The sequence below is a fragment of the Laccaria bicolor genome, genomic scaffold (assembly GCF_000143565.1).
Source record: "Laccaria bicolor S238N-H82 LACBIscaffold_2 genomic scaffold, whole genome shotgun sequence".
In the NCBI taxonomy this organism is placed as follows: Eukaryota; Fungi; Basidiomycota; class Agaricomycetes; order Agaricales; family Hydnangiaceae; genus Laccaria; species Laccaria bicolor.
This window is the reverse complement of record NW_001889873.1, coordinates 631,037-646,448: the sequence shown is the minus strand read 5'-3', so window position 1 is coordinate 646,448 and position 15,412 is coordinate 631,037. Positions and strand designations below refer to the sequence as shown.

Here is a 15,412-nt window from a genome sequence, read left to right as displayed (position 1 = left end):
ACACTGAGATACCCCTTTCTCTACAACATTCAGTAAACTTCTGATAATAGGATAAGTCCAAAGTTGTAAATTAAACATCCTGAGATATATTACCATTCTCAGTATAGTTTTCCCTTCCTCACCTTGCTGAATTTCAGTTGTTCTCGTTTGACAAGTTTGCATCTGTTTGTCAATAGCTTCAGACACGTCATCCAAGTTCGCTACGTCGCATCCATCCACTTGGGAGAGCGCCATGGATGCGAAAAATGAATAGTTGGACTGTGTTCTACTTTCAGAGTGCTAAAATGTCTAAATTTCATTAAATACATGTGTAAGGGATGAATAACCGTGCTTTTTGAATCTGTGCACTTGGAGGGCAACTCTTTGTACTTGTGTGGCAACGCCTTCGGGAACGTCATCCAACTGGAACCTGAGCCATCCATCCGAAAAGCTGCTGAATTGAAGTACAAAATACATACTATATGATATAAACCAGTTGCAATAAAGAGATATGAAGTCAATTCCATCAACAATTTGAATGACACCCTCTAAAATGCACTCTCATGGTTTTCCTCTCGGAAACTACCATTGTTGATGATTGTTTGTTACCTTGAAGCCCCGAACAACAAAAGGTCATCTGGAACATGACTTGCACATCCATCATCTCCGCACCTCTGATTGAGGCGGAAATTTTTTCAAAAAATCGGAAATATATTTCTACATTACTTGGCAGCTCTGAGTGGCTGTAACACAAGATTTGAAGAAGAAAAATGAGAATTATCACATTTGGAATAGTCTGGTGAAATGCAGCTTTTGCAGAAGGATTTTGATGTGGAGAAAACATATGTGGATGCTCTTTTGGCCAGGAAAACATACACAGAACACAGACAACATACAACCTATCATTACAGATCCAGAATGTCCTGTTTCTGTGAATTTTCAATCATAAAACATATCTGAGCTATATTTAGACTTGTAATAAATCACAAACATTCTGGATCTCAATAAAAAACATATTTGGATGCTCTTTGGGAAAACAAAACATTCACAGAATACAGGAAAACATACCAGTCCCAATGCTGATCCAGGATGTACCATTTATGAGAATTTTAAAACATATCTGAGCTATATTTAGATTTGAAACATACTGGATCCTGAGAAAAAACATATCTGGATGCTCTTTGGGAAAAGAAAACATACACAGAATATAGGAAAATATACCAGTCATCAATGATGATCCCAGGATGTACCATTTACGAGAATTTTCAATCATAAAACATATCTGAACTATATTTAGATTTGTTAGAAATGAGAAACAAACTGAGGCTAAAAATAGATGCTATAAAACCATATTCTTTCATAAAACCTATTCTAGGGGTATATTTTATTATAGGTTGTATCTTTTCTAGAACCATTTTTGGAATTAAAAAGGGTGTGGACAAAAGTTGCTTTTGGCCAGCTGGGCAGATCCATGCTCTGTGTAATAGGCAAAATTGGATTAATCCACCACATTTTGGTCAATTCTTACAGCCTGGGCTGTCTCTTGATCTGTTACTTGGAGTCTCATGAAGTGTGTGTTTCTTCCACCAGTTTCAAAGATTTAATGATGACCTTTCATTAGACTTAGCTACAAGATTGAGCCTTGGGCCCTGCAATGGAGATGTCAACTCCCTACTCGAATGTAAGTTCAGCCGGTACCCTCCCTTCGTTTTGATTTTGTAACTTCTCCGCAGTGGCCACGCGGTTGTCGCGGCCGACAATCGGTCTCTCATTGTGTCTAATTTAGTTGATGGGGTCGATGTTTACTCAATCCCACCACTTCGCCCAACAAGATCTTTTCAACACCCAATCCATACCAACATCCCCCTAGTTGTCGCTTCAGCTCTGGGAGGTGTTTTAATTATGGTTGGTAGTGATGACGGCTCCCCTTGACTCTTCAACATCAATACCGGCTTGTTCTGTGCTGCGCTCTGTCATGCACCATGTACGTCGGTTGTGTCTTACTCTCAAGCGCTATTTTCTGAAACTATCATTCTTCAGCGGGCCTGGTTCAGATTGTCGATGTTAGTTGATCAAGATCAGAAATTGGTTTTATGCTAAACGATCGATGATAGGCTCACTCCATTGGAAATCATTGTCTTTTGGCCACAGGTTCAACAGATATCAACGTCGACATTAAGATTTGGCGCACAGTTGCGGTATGTCTGTTCATCAGCTTTTTGATTCAATAACATTTATTTTTGTTTTATCTAGCCTGACGAAGAACAGGGTGTAGAACGCCCGGTTCCACCGCCTCGATTAACGTCTATTGGGCTATGGCAGTTTATCTTAATTATTATCCTGTCCTTGTTCATGCAGGTTCTCATAGCTACTATTTCGAAGGACACACTATCTAAATATGTAACCCAATTGTTACCGCATATTCCTAGAGGTTTGTAGTCTTAGGTTGAGTGGAGAATTGCGAAGGTCAACATCACGTGACCTTTTGTGAACCTGCCCTCAACACTGATGCCTCAAACCCTGATCGCTTGTTTTCTGTTTTCTTTTTCTCAAACTCATTAGCACAAGTCGCAAGTTGTTATGTCTATAGTAGTAGGTACTAACAGTTGTGCTCCCAATTTAGTCTTACTAGAATCAAATCAGAGCTCTTCGTCCCAAAGTCAAGGCAAAAAACGCGTGCGCGACGTTTGTATCATACTGAGATGCCAAGGAATCCTAACATTTATCGTCTCTCCAGGACCCGGAATCGCACATGAACCGCTTTGTCGATGTGGAGGCCGTAGAGACGGACGCCGAGGAATGTGAAGATGAATTAGATGGTAGTTTGGGTGCGTGTGCATCCAATCTTTTCGTTTTGAGTCTCAGGCACTTATGTAGACTCGTTGATCGACGATAATGAGTCGGAGTCTGAGGATGCCGGTGATTCGCTGATCACCCATACCCTGTTGGCGAAGGTGTTTCGTGAAGACGAGTCTGGAGTGGGCTCAAAATGGCATTCATTCGTTCAGCGTGCTCACGAACGTGCATCAACCTCTACGCCTATCGCAGTAGGGTGATCTTCTCCTGAACCCAGGGCAATTCACGATAACGATAATTTGTGGGAGGTACCATGCAAAGTGCGTAATTCTTTTATACAGCGCGGACGAGTTACAAGCGCGTCAGCAGGTCGGTTACGAGGAAATGACTGTGTTCAACATCACGAAGTGGGTGCTAAATGTCGAAATCCCTGCGATAGGAGCATTATCCACATTTGGATGTGCGACCCTTCCTGGGCGAGTTTTCATTGAAGCGCCTTCAATAGAGGATGCCAAGAGAATGCTCACTCATGTCCCCCATGTTACTCCGAACAAAACAAAACCCGTTCCTGGTGATAACTACCTGAAGTGCTTGACCGAAGGGAACACCTACACTCCAATGCTCCATCATTGGGTCAGATTGCGGCGTCCGAGACTATACAAAGGCGATATCGCCCTGATAAGATATGTTGACGAGTGGTCTCTCCTGATCGACGTTGCTGTTGTCCCTCGGCACAACTTTACTGAAAACAAGAAAACCTCTGGACGCCCACCACAGAAGTTAATGAATGCATTTGAAGTGAGACACCTTCTCGGTCCTAGCAACGTTTCTGCAAGAAATTGGCGGTTCCAGATCACGGACCCAAGAGGTCGCGAACAAGTATATTGCGAATGTGGTCACCTACTACTCCACGAACTCGACACAAACTCTTACATCCCAGCGGAGGCAATGGACTGGTAGCTACCACTTACATCATGTACTCCTGAGCTGTACCATAGAAGTTCCTGGTTAGCTACCGTGAATGAAATGAAATGAATTTTCATTCATTCATGGCACCTGTTTCATTCTAGATAATTTATTCTGTTTCATTCATTCCTGGCGACTGTTTCATTTTTTTATTTCATTCCACCATGGCAACTGTTTCATTCCTTGCTTCATTCTTCGCAGGTGCCTATTTCATTGTTAGAGCTGTGAAAATGATTATGTAATTGATACAAAATATTTAAGTGCCTTATTTGGCAACAGCATGCCTATCTTGTTGTGTATTTGAGCCTCAAATGCAAAAGTACCCCCATATAGCCTCCCACACCACTGCAGTAGGGCACAACACATATCAGGTATAATTGTATATTATTTCCTTATTTAGATGTGTATTAAAACATCGAAATTGTTGCCTGAAAGAATGAAACAAAAATGAAATAACTGCCTGGAAAGAATGAAATAAAAATTCCATGGCAATGAATGAAAAAAAAAAAATGAAACAGTCGCCAGGAATGAATGAAACAGAAGAATGAAGCAAAAAATGAAACAGTTGCCATGGTGGAATGAAATAAAAAAATGAAACAGTCGCCAGGAATGAATGAAACAGAATAAATTTCATTCTTGTCAGTAGAAATGAAGAAAAAAATGAAATGAAATGAAAAGTATTTCATTCTCCACGGCAATGAATTAGAATGACTTGGAATGAAACAGTTGCCGTGAATGAATGAAAATTCATTTCATTTCATTCACGGTAGCTAAGCAGGAACTTCTATGGTACATGCCAGGTTTTACATGATGTAAATGGCAGCTACTAGTGGGCAATGCCCACCATCGCTGAACTGGAGATGTTCAAGCCTTCTTACGATGTTCCAGAGAAAGTTCTGACTAAAACTCAGGACAGAATCATGCTAGAGTGTCTCCGGTTCGGAGATCAGGTTAAGATTCTCATTGGAGAGTATCAGGGATTATTGGGAGAAGTCGAAGCAATTGACGGCTTGGAAGTTCAGGTCACTATACCCACACAGGGCATCACTCAGGGGATTTTGATGCCCTATCTACGAAGAAACTTCCAGATTGGGGATGAGGTCCAGATTATGACAGACCCGAATCCCGGGTTTATAGGATGGGTGACGGCTGTTGAATCTGGAATTGAAGGTGATTCAAAAATTTCCGTTGTTAACATTTTGCAGGAGAAAGAGGTAATGTTTACGGGTCGAGAGGTCCTTACTTGTAGCTTACCCTGTTTAGGTTAGGACATTGTGTTCAAAGGTCAAATTTTATTCCTCGCCATTTGTGTGGACAACAATACGTCCAATACCGCCCCCACCCCCAAACAGGCAGTACACAATCGTCAAAACGATCAACAAAAAAAGGAAGCAGGATCCCGATGAAGGCCGGAAAGTCAGAATAAACGAAAATCCCAACCGCCGATATGAAGGCAAAGAAGTAGGTGTGGTTCACAGGAATTTTAAAGGTTACCACGGAAGAATCAAATCTACGACCCCGCAAGGAGACGCACAGGTTGAGCTGAATGCTACAGCTGTGTCCAGAATGAGAGTTGAATGTTTTCCTCTCATCCATTTACGCATTCTGTAAGTTCATCTTTCATTTTGACTCAATTGACTCATAGCTTTCGCAGCCAGAAAAACGATATGCTTTCGGGGCCGCTCTCTGAATTTCGCAACATCTCCCAATTGACAGCTCCCACCGTAAAAGAGGCAGGACCATCATCTCTCATATGCTCGACTCCTCTTCCACTCCCCACAGATATACCAGGAAGTCCAGCATGGGACCCTTCGTCAAGAACACCTTGGCAAAACGAGGATGAGGGGGACGAAACACCGCCAGAGGCAGTTCCGTATTGGTTGGCCGATGAAACTTTCAAAAAGTACAAATTCAGATTGATAGTACATGATCCATCAAAACGGTATGAAGGGGGGATTTACCATGGCAAGTATGCGCAATTCTTGTCCGCAATTGGTGGTAGTATTGCGAAGGTCTCAATCAACTTCAAAACCCCAGAAATACCATTACAATATCTGCTGCCCCTCCATCCAACGATGGAGGGGGAACTCGTTGTGCCACTTAGCGGTCAGCTTCTGAAGGTCGCGAAATACAAGAATGGTCGATGTGCTTTGAAAGATCCAACAAAACCACTTCCGCGGCTCAAAAATTATGAACCACCTACCATGCAATCTGACCAGTTAGCCTCGGTGACGGGGATGATTTAGGGAATTCCTAAGTGTTGGAATGATCGTTTCTTATGCTTTTTTGATCGAAGTTCGCCCCTTGGCTCATAAATTCAATCTACTCTGTATATATTCTATCTCAACAAAATTTAGTGCATTCCGGATACTCGTTCAATTGCAGGTGCAACACCTAGTTCTCCCCGAATTCCCGTGAGCGGGAGTGTGTGTTTGTGTGATTTGGCGTCTATTGGCCTGAACTATAACAAGACAATCATCGCCTGTGTAAAATAAATTAGATTGGATACGCTGCTAAGATCGACGCAAGCTCACCTCTGCTGAGAAGCCTTGAGCCATCTTGGCTTATTTGGAGGGTATTGATCGCATTAGTGTGGCGAGTGAGTGTTTGCTTGCACTTAAACTAAGATCGTATGAGAACGGCCATTGCGATGCATGTTCTGAGTACTTACCGTAGGGATGGTGGTTGAATTCATCGTAGGCAGGTATAGAGGATACCTATCATCCCGTCAGTTATAGACCACAAAGAACAAAAAAGGTGGCCAATTGTCTCCTGTTCCTCATTCCTGCATTCCAATTATCTTTCTTTTTGTTTTTTTACGATTCTCTTTCTTCTTGTTCTTTATTTCGTTTCCTACGCTTACTTCTTACAGCTAAGGTAAAGTTCTACTATGAATGTATCTATGATGAGTGGGAGTGAGCGGGAGAGTGTGTTTGTGTGGTTTGGCGTCTATTGGCTTGAGTGACTTTAGGGGAGCCTTACAAGGATCACGTGAAAAGATGTGAGGCTGCCCTAAGGTAGCCGTTGTCAAAACCAACTCAGTGCGCTTGCTGTTGCCTTTTTTCCTCCCACAACCACTCACTCGCCATGACACTGAGGAATCAATTGTTTGTAGTCCATATGTAGTTTCAGAACGAATATACAATAGATGGAACAAAGCTGTAGGGTACAAAGGATCTCCTCAGAATAAGCTTTTGGAACTATTTACATTTGTTGTGCAGAAGCACCAATCCCCAAAGGTCATCCAAAGGCAGTTGACCCAATCCATCCATTTCTGACATTTGGGTGCATGAGGAACCAATTCCACTAAATGTAAATAAAACACAGGATATATTTGGAATGATTTGCAAGGCTTTTAAGTGGGAGAAACATATGCAGAAGCAAAAATATCACCGCTGAGCCCAAAACAGAGGTTTGTTTGCAGATATTGACATATTAGCTAAAAAAACAAATACAGAACATCAATGGATAATTATGGATACCCCAATTCACGAATTCACAGGACAAGATGATGACGTGGAAGCCAATTGGCGGGACTTCATTCAACGTGCTCAAATACAAGGAACCAGTGTCCATGATGTCTTGGACTATGATGGCCCACAAACAGAGGATTACTCTTTATGAGGTCGGATGCCAGGTACGAACTGTTATAAGCAGGTTTTGTTTACTGGCTGACATGCAGAACCAAGCCAGGGATGGAGGAGACGATGGTACTATGAATACACAAAATTTTCATGTGCTGGGGTAATGTCCGTCCTTTGGTTCAGACGGCAGTGGCACTTAGGTTGCATCCAGGGCGGGTGTTCATTGAATCCACATCTTACAAGGTCATGAACGAGACCATACACAGACTTGACAATCTCAAAACAGGTGTTGTCAGGGCTTTAAAGGTGGATGAAGCACAAGCATGTTTGGTTGGCAGTCCAATTTACACACCTTCCATTGGAACTTGGATCAGAGTTCAAAAAGGAACCTATCCAGGAGATGTTGGATATATTCGCCATGTTGATCCCAGATCTCTACATGCAGATATCATTGTGGTTCCTTGGATGAACTTCGATACTGCCAGTAAACAGAAACGCAGCAGCAGCGGGCAACCACGGTGACAACTGTTTGATCCTGAAGCGGTCAGGAAAAGATGGGAGCCAAAAGCTTCGAAAAATGAAACAGTACCTGGTTTTCCCATAATAATGAGAGTCTGAGACCCACACTGCTGATGGATATCATCTGTGGAACGATGTTGACTCTGATTTCATAATCCACTCATCTTGCTTACCATTGAGGAGTGAATTGCACGACTTTGATGGATGCACTGACATTCCCTTTGCAATCTATAATGCCACATGTCACCATATTGCAGCAATGACCATCTGTTCAGGAGACCACATGTTGGTTGTAGATGGCAGGTGCAAAGGTTTGGAGGGGAATGTCTTCTAGATTCAAGATGGGGAGGCAGAAATATTCATACCTTCCCAGGATCTGTTACATGTTGTGTGCTTGACAGAGCTTCGACAAGAATTCCAAGTTGGAGACAATGCCAGGGTGTTGTTCGGGCCTCATGCTGGAACAGTGGGATTCATTCTCAATTCACTGAACAATGTGTTGACCCTCTGCAACCAAGAAATTTCAACAGAGGTAACAGATTTCATTGGTTTCCAAAAAAAAGAAATACTCAACTGCAATTATAGATGACAGTTCCCATATCTGATGCTGAGTTTTTCCATGCACCTATGACCTGTGTGGTACCCATGTGCCAAAAACGGTGTGGAAAGAGTATGAGGTGATAGAAAGTGGTGTATGCAAACAAGTAAGGGAGTTTGTCAATCTGAAGGACAATCCAATCATGCATCACAAAGGAAAGCAAATCATCGTTCTGAGGAACAATTTCAAGGGTTACCTTGGCCAGATCGTATCCACATAAGGACTAGCATGGTTTAGGTAATACCGCGGAAATTTCCATACTTTAGTTACCGGTAACATTCGGTACGAAACCATGGAATTTCCATAAATTCCACGGTTTTCCGGAACTGCCAAGCCGCTAAATGAGTTTAATAGGGTTACAAAGCGTGACAAGTTAAAATAAATAACTGTATACAAATTTATTAATGATCAAGATGCATTTCATCATTTCGCCTATGCTTGCATGATATTTGGAAAAAGTTCAAGGTTATATTGACTCCAAATACTGCAGAGAATAAAACCAAATTTATTGGCATTTTTCTACCTGCTGTACATTGAAATCAGGCTCTGTTTCATGAGATTTGAGTTTTTGGCTTGAGGGATCAGCCAGGTTTGCACGAAGTTTGGGGCCTAGGCCTAATTACAATAATAAAAATAAGAGTAAAATATGTCTAAATGACAATTAAGAGTATATTGTTCCTCCAGAACAGAAAAAAAGTATAAATTACAGAGTGACATTATGATATTTGAGCTGTGAAGTCAGAACGGCATAAAAGGCTCGGTTGTACCGGTAACCGCAGTAACCGTACTGTACCATACCATATTTGGTAAAACCATGGTTTTTTTACCGGTTGTTACCATGCTAGTCCCTATATCCACACACATTGATGATACTGTGGTGGTGGAACTTGATGCCACCTTGCAAAAGAAGCAATTCAAATTGACGGAACTGTCTATTTCATAAGGGCTTAAACAACCACATGATTTCTACTGAATCAAAACACGTAGTAATGAGGAAATACCCATAAAGGCAATACAACATGAAAAAAGAAGACCTCTGTCACAGACCTTCCCATGGCATGCTCCTTCAGAAAGTTCTATGCCGGGAACTCCTATGCTGTCCATTCAAGGCATACCCCCAAGCCCAGCATGGGATCCTGCATCGGAATTACAGAACATGATGAAGGTATGTGTACATTTCGGAACTTCTTTCATAACAAGGTAATCGAAGAGTTTAGGAGCAGTGTGTTACTGGTTAGCAGATGAGTGATTGGCAACAAGAAGAATCTGTCTCAAACTAAGGAGCTCTGTGCTATCCAAGTACACGGCTTATCAAGACAGGTTGCTTGAATTCTTGAGACATGAAGGTAACACCACAGTGGTTAGATTCAATCATGACAGCAAGAACATCCCAATGCAATATTTGGTACCAGTGCACCCTGATATGGATTGTCTTTTGGTAACACTGATGAGAGGAGAATTAATGGGGAAGGTTTACAGGGTCATATCACACGAACCAACACAGTGCAAAATCAGAGACATTACCATAGAACCTGTATGCAAGAAGGACAATTTCTTCATGCTCACGGATGAACTTGTGCATGTGTACAGTTAGATCATGACATAAGGAATTACACCGTCCTAATGTTGAATGACCAGTATTTTGATTTTGGGTAGCCAGACCCTGTGTCGAATGGACATAGGACATACAGTCATCACCTGCTCTCCACTGAATACACGCGGCCTTGAACAGGTCCGTGTTGAGGGTATTCCAGCCTGGGATGACATCACCTTGCTTGTCAAGGTCTCCCAGGGTCATAAATACCAAACAGGTACAAACAAACTACCCAGCGGCCATGGGGGTCTTTTCTTGCATATCGCGCACGCGAGCAAGCAAGCATGAACAAACAAACTTTCCAGGGGCCATCGGGCTCTTTTCTTGCATATCGAGCGGGCAAGCATGTACAAACTTTCTACGGATGCATATGGCGCACGCGAGCGAGCAAACCGGTGCAAACAACTGGTCTTTTCAAAACATGATATCGTCGTCTCTTTCTTAGCGCCAGCTCCAATGTTTATATACATAACTATGTAGCGCTATAGCTCTTGAACACTGTTTCCTTTGTTACGAAAAAAAAAGTTGCATCATATTGGTGCAAAGCAGTGTATTTGTCAGCAAGCAAGGTGCCTGCTGCTGCTGCTAAGTGTCAGCCTCTAGTCACCTCGAATTGAGTATGTAATTAGTTGCACCAAACATCTCACTCTTCTGCAAACATGGCCCAAACACTCTCTTTGCTGCTATGAGGAGTCTGGGCGACAAGCAGTGGCTTCTAAACAAGCTATTTATTCAATCCAATGGAGTTCTTGTGAAGAAACAAAAAATCAAAGGATAAGATTCTGCTAAGATAAACAGTGGGTGATGGGAACAGCCAAAATGGGAGGACAAGCTCAATTAGTGCAATTTGGAAGTTTTTTCGTTGGGTGAAGCCAAGGGTGTATGTACTAAGAACCCTTACTAAGGGCCTGTTTGGGTCCCTGGTCTTCTCATTGGCCTCCAGCCAAAATCATGCCATTTTGAAGCCAAAGCCAAGCTGATGGCCTTGGTCATCAGAGCAGAGCCCAAGCTGTGTTCGGTGGCACTCTGCTCTGCTTTGGCCTTGCGTGATGGTGAGTGACAGCTTGGTATCCTTCAATATTTACAAAACATTATCTCTTGATGTATATTCTCTATTCCATTGTTCTTTCCATGAGCTTTCCCATAAATAATACAACCTTCCACCTCCTGTGGGTAACAAAGATTTATGATCAATAAGCATGCTAAAAACATCCTGGTCAAAAGAATAGAGAGGGTTAATTAGTGGTAAGGAACACAAGGGGGCCCCAGGATGTCGACCCATGACCCAAGGTACAGTTGAGTGCAAAAAGAATGAAGGTTGGTTCATTTTTCTGGTTCTTTCTAAGAATCTATTGTACCTCAAATGTATTTGTGTATTCTTTTATATTATGTAGTTGTGTTACACTTCCCTTGGTATGGACTAATTTCAGTGAAAGCTGGAGCCTTGAGAAGGTTTTTATTCTGGAGGCCATTTTGGCATCTGAAAAAAAATGCGCTAATTGGGGAGGTAGCCAGAACATATCTCTGGTCAATATGAATAAGCCTATCAAAGAATTAGTTAAAAATACTGAGTGGTTATGCTTGTAGAGCCTCCAGAAAGTGGTCATTTTGTGCCATTTTGGTCATTTTTGGCCTGTTTTAGACAAAACAAGCCATTTTCCAAAGCCTCTACAGACATAACCGCTTAGTATTTTTGCCTGATTCTTTGATAGGCTCATTCAGGTTGACCAGAGGTATGTTCTGGCTACCTCCCCAGTTAGTGCATATATTTTTTTTCAGATGCCAAAAATGGCCTCCAGAATAAAAACCTTCTCAAGGCTCCAGCTTTCACTGAAATTAGTTTATACCAAGGGAAGTGTAACACAACTACATAATGTAAAAGAATACACAAATACATTTGAGGTACAATAGATTCTTAGAAAGAACCAGAAAAATGAACCAACCTTCATTCTTTTTGCACTTAACTGTAGGTGGGGGGGGGGGGGACCTCCAGCAGGCCTTAAAAAAATTTAGTATATAAGCTTCGAAAATCTATATTTGGGGCCCTGTAGCAATGCTAGATGCATCAGCGGCACCTCCAATGCAGTTGAACTGTTGATAACTTACCATGGAAGTCAGTGTGTAAGGGAAATGAAAAATCTGTTGTCCCTCCCACTTTTCTTGCTCAGCTTGGACTTGCATAGCAAAAGTAAATGTGAAAAGAAAGCTGGATTTGTACACCTAAAAAGGGAGCAGTGATTCATTTCAAGGTTCACGTGTTCATGGCCCATCAGCCGAAATTTTCTTCAAAGAAAAACATATTTTGGATGAAAACATACCTTATTTAGAAGGAGCAATGGGGGGGGACATCACCGACGGCTTACAAAAAAAAATCTACCCCATGTTGTTTCTGAAATCCTGGGGCCCCCTTGAAGGAACAGGCATTATATTTTGTGAGATATGCCATGTCTTTCCTTGTAATTTGAGAGAATCAAGACCGTTTTCCCTGATTTTGAGTAAATTTTTCTGAAATTTTAGACCACTTGTGCAGGTTAGAATTCATTACAGGAACTAATGTGAGGTTATCCAGGGTGTATTATCTAAGAATGCCTGTTGTGACACCGTCGTGACGAATGCGTCAAGCCTGTGGGAACTCGGCTTTGGTCTTATCAATTTGCAAGGCCAACGCCTAAGCCGACACAAGACCGGGGACCCGAACAGGCCCTAAGGTATTTATCTAATATATAAAGAGAGGACGGTTGACAGTTATTACATAATAGATCATGTAAGCAAACTCTTTGTCTTTTAGTAAGTTTTACTGAGCTGCGTCAGCGGCGTTTCCCGGGAATGTCACATGGTGTGACCACAGGCCACAGAACATTCACCCCCTTTCTCTCTCACTTCGACACCACACCACATTCTGTAATAGAAAATTTTGTATAGTGCTGCATTAATTTTTGTGAGTGTTTTTGTGGTCACACCCCTCAATTTCGCTTTTTCTGTATTGTTTTTTTACCCTCCACTTCCCTCTACCCCATTGTCAGTGTATATTTCTCCTACTTTGAGATCTGTGCAGATTAAATTTCAGGTGGATTTTGGTTGCTCAATAGATTTTTATCATTGACCTACTGGACTGTAATTTTATGGTGCATGGTATGGTACTCTGTAAGCCATAGCCAAAGGTTGAAAGACCAAAAATGTATGGCTGACTGTAGTTACAGTATAAAATGCAGGACTATATAGGTGTGGATCTAAATGAAACATTGATGATTTGGGTTAGAATTAAAAAATTTGAATGAGGGCAGTTTAACCTTGATGATTAAGATAAAATGTGTGTGTCAGAACAGGGATTGAACACAAATTGAACATATACACTGAGAGGTCCAGGGGGGTTTCCCTGGCAAGCTGGCTAAGTGCAGCAAGTGCTGTCAGATCAAAGTGTAACTTTGAGAAACTTATACACCACAACTGTTAAATTCATATAAGATAGTCCAAGGGGCTTGCCTCTGGCCAAGTGTGGTAAGTGCCACACCATAGGTGCAGGTTAAAGTGTAATTTCAAAAATTCAAAAATTATGTAAGTATCAAAACAGGGACTAAAAATGTGTACCAGAACTGAAATTAAACATGTGTACTGGGGGACAGCTTGCCGCTGGCAAGGCACAGCCAAGCGAAGTGAGTGCTGTGTCCAGGTCTAAGTCTAACATTGATGATCCAGATGAAAGATGTACACAGAACTGGGATAAAAAATGTGTATCAGAATAAAAATTAAATATGTGTACTGGAAGTGGAATTAAATATGTGCACTGGAACTGGAACAAAACATGTGTACCAGGGGTCCATGTGATAGGTGCAGAAAATGTACTGTACTAATACGACCAAGTCCTCGGGCCCTATAGGGCATGACATATTTTCACCATCTCTTCGCCGCTTCAACAGCTGATGTGATGCATGACGAAGAGTGTGATGGCTTCAGCGCTTCTGCAATTGGTTGTTGAGGATGACGTTCATGTCAACTTTTCAACAAGCCAGACCAGGCTTTCGTGCCAATGGGACAAGATGGAGTCATACTGGCAACTGAAGCAGAAGAGACTCTTATTGAAGAGGTTGAAGGCCAAGTACTCGACCCCACCACGGCCGTGGAGCAGGAAATGTAAGAAAATCAAGAACAGGTTGTACATGCAAGAAAACCTCAGATGGTGGGACAACTCCCATTAGAAAGTAGATAATATATACACCATGTCGTTTACATGCCTATGGGCGCCACAGGCGCCAGAAAAATCAGCCATTTTAGAACAGGAAAAAATGACTTCGAAAACCGGGGTGATGCATGACATCACCCTCACTTCACTTCCTTCGATGACCTCTGTGATGTGTGATGCAAAGTCATGATCGTATTAGTACAGTAACCTTGAAAAGTATGTACACCACAACTGTTAAATTTGTATCAGATAGTCCAAGGGCTTGCCTCTGGCAAGCTGGCGAAGTACAGCCACCATAGGTGCAGGTGTGTATTTTAAAAAATTCAAATCCAAATAAAATGTAAGTACCAAAACAGGGAGATATGTACCAGAACTGGAATTAAACATGCACAGTGTACTTGGGGGACAACTGCCTCTGGCAAGGCATGGCCAAGTGAAGCAAGTGCTGTACTATAAGTTCAGGTCTAAGTCTAAAGACTAACATTGATGATTCAGATGAAAGATGTCCACCAGAACTGAGACAAAAAATGTGCACCAGAATATGTGTACTGGGAAGTGGGATTAAATATGTGTAGATCAAACATGTGCACTGGAACTGGGATAAAAAATGTGTACCAAGACTGGGATTAAACATGTGTACCAGGGGGTCCAGGGGGCTTGCCCCCAGCAAGCTGTGACCAGCACCAGAGGCATGGCTGAGTGTTAGTAATAGTGAGTGCCACACCGTAGGTGTGGGTCTAAAGCTTGTAATACAGAAGCGAGCTGTTTGTTGACAAATTCAACAAAGTCAATTTGATGTGTTTCAACATGTGACTATACCATGTTTCATCTCAGCGGCCATATGCACCTTACGCGCTACTTCCACGCCCTCTTTCTCTCTGCGACTTACGGTACGACCCCCCCCCTACTTGTTCAAATAACAGCACTAACGAAGACATAAGTGCAGACTCTGAAGCCTGGTCTCAGGGGCACTGGCAGGGCTTTCATACGTCCACCCTCCTCCGCGTCGACACGAGAATTTCTTGTGCAGGCGGTGGGCCTTCGTCGGTGGGGATGTGCCGTCACCACCACTTTTCGGGACCCGCCATCAAAGGTGGCGAGCATCGGGTGATCATGGGGAGCAACGGCTAGAGCCGTTTTACACCTCCCCCTTGTAATTCCACCACAAAAATCAGGCAGACAAGTGTCCTTTCATA

The 15,412-nt window shown here is 42.3% G+C and overlaps 5 protein-coding genes across 5 annotated transcripts; 3 read left to right on the top strand and 2 right to left on the bottom strand.

The window, feature by feature from the left end:
- Positions 1-4,577: 4,577 nt before the first annotated feature.
- LACBIDRAFT_321615 (uncharacterized protein) lies at positions 4,578-5,147 on the top strand (the record flags this gene model as incomplete). The annotated part of the gene is made up of 2 exons (XM_001875025.1): positions 4,578-4,911; positions 5,026-5,147. 2 exons carry the CDS (start codon positions 4,578-4,580, stop codon positions 5,145-5,147), a joined length of 456 nt encoding a protein of 151 aa, XP_001875060.1.
- A 261-nt stretch (positions 5,148-5,408) lies between these two features.
- LACBIDRAFT_305156 (uncharacterized protein) lies at positions 5,409-5,987 on the top strand (the record flags this gene model as incomplete). The annotated part of the gene is made up of 1 exon (XM_001875024.1): positions 5,409-5,987. One exon carries the CDS (start codon positions 5,409-5,411, stop codon positions 5,985-5,987), a length of 579 nt encoding a protein of 192 aa, XP_001875059.1.
- Positions 5,988-6,116: 129 nt separating this feature from the next.
- Positions 6,117-6,436, bottom strand: LACBIDRAFT_305155 (G beta-like protein; the record flags this gene model as incomplete). Its single annotated transcript, XM_001874459.1, has 3 exons — positions 6,117-6,223; positions 6,276-6,357; positions 6,413-6,436. 3 exons carry the CDS (start codon positions 6,434-6,436, stop codon positions 6,117-6,119), a joined length of 213 nt encoding a protein of 70 aa, XP_001874494.1.
- A 2,709-nt stretch (positions 6,437-9,145) lies between these two features.
- On the bottom strand, positions 9,146-10,240 carry LACBIDRAFT_321614 (uncharacterized protein; the record flags this gene model as incomplete). Its single annotated transcript, XM_001874458.1, has 8 exons — positions 9,146-9,229; positions 9,305-9,374; positions 9,490-9,518; positions 9,558-9,578; positions 9,746-9,860; positions 9,939-9,974; positions 10,009-10,015; positions 10,132-10,240. 8 exons carry the CDS (start codon positions 10,238-10,240, stop codon positions 9,146-9,148), a joined length of 471 nt encoding a protein of 156 aa, XP_001874493.1.
- Positions 10,241-13,641: 3,401 nt separating this feature from the next.
- On the top strand, positions 13,642-14,515 carry LACBIDRAFT_321613 (uncharacterized protein; the record flags this gene model as incomplete). Its single annotated transcript, XM_001875023.1, has 4 exons — positions 13,642-13,689; positions 13,975-14,167; positions 14,421-14,432; positions 14,466-14,515. The coding sequence occupies 4 exons, from the start codon at positions 13,642-13,644 to the stop codon at positions 14,513-14,515; spliced, it is 303 nt and encodes a 100-aa protein (XP_001875058.1).
- Between the last annotated feature and the right edge of the window lie 897 nt (positions 14,516-15,412).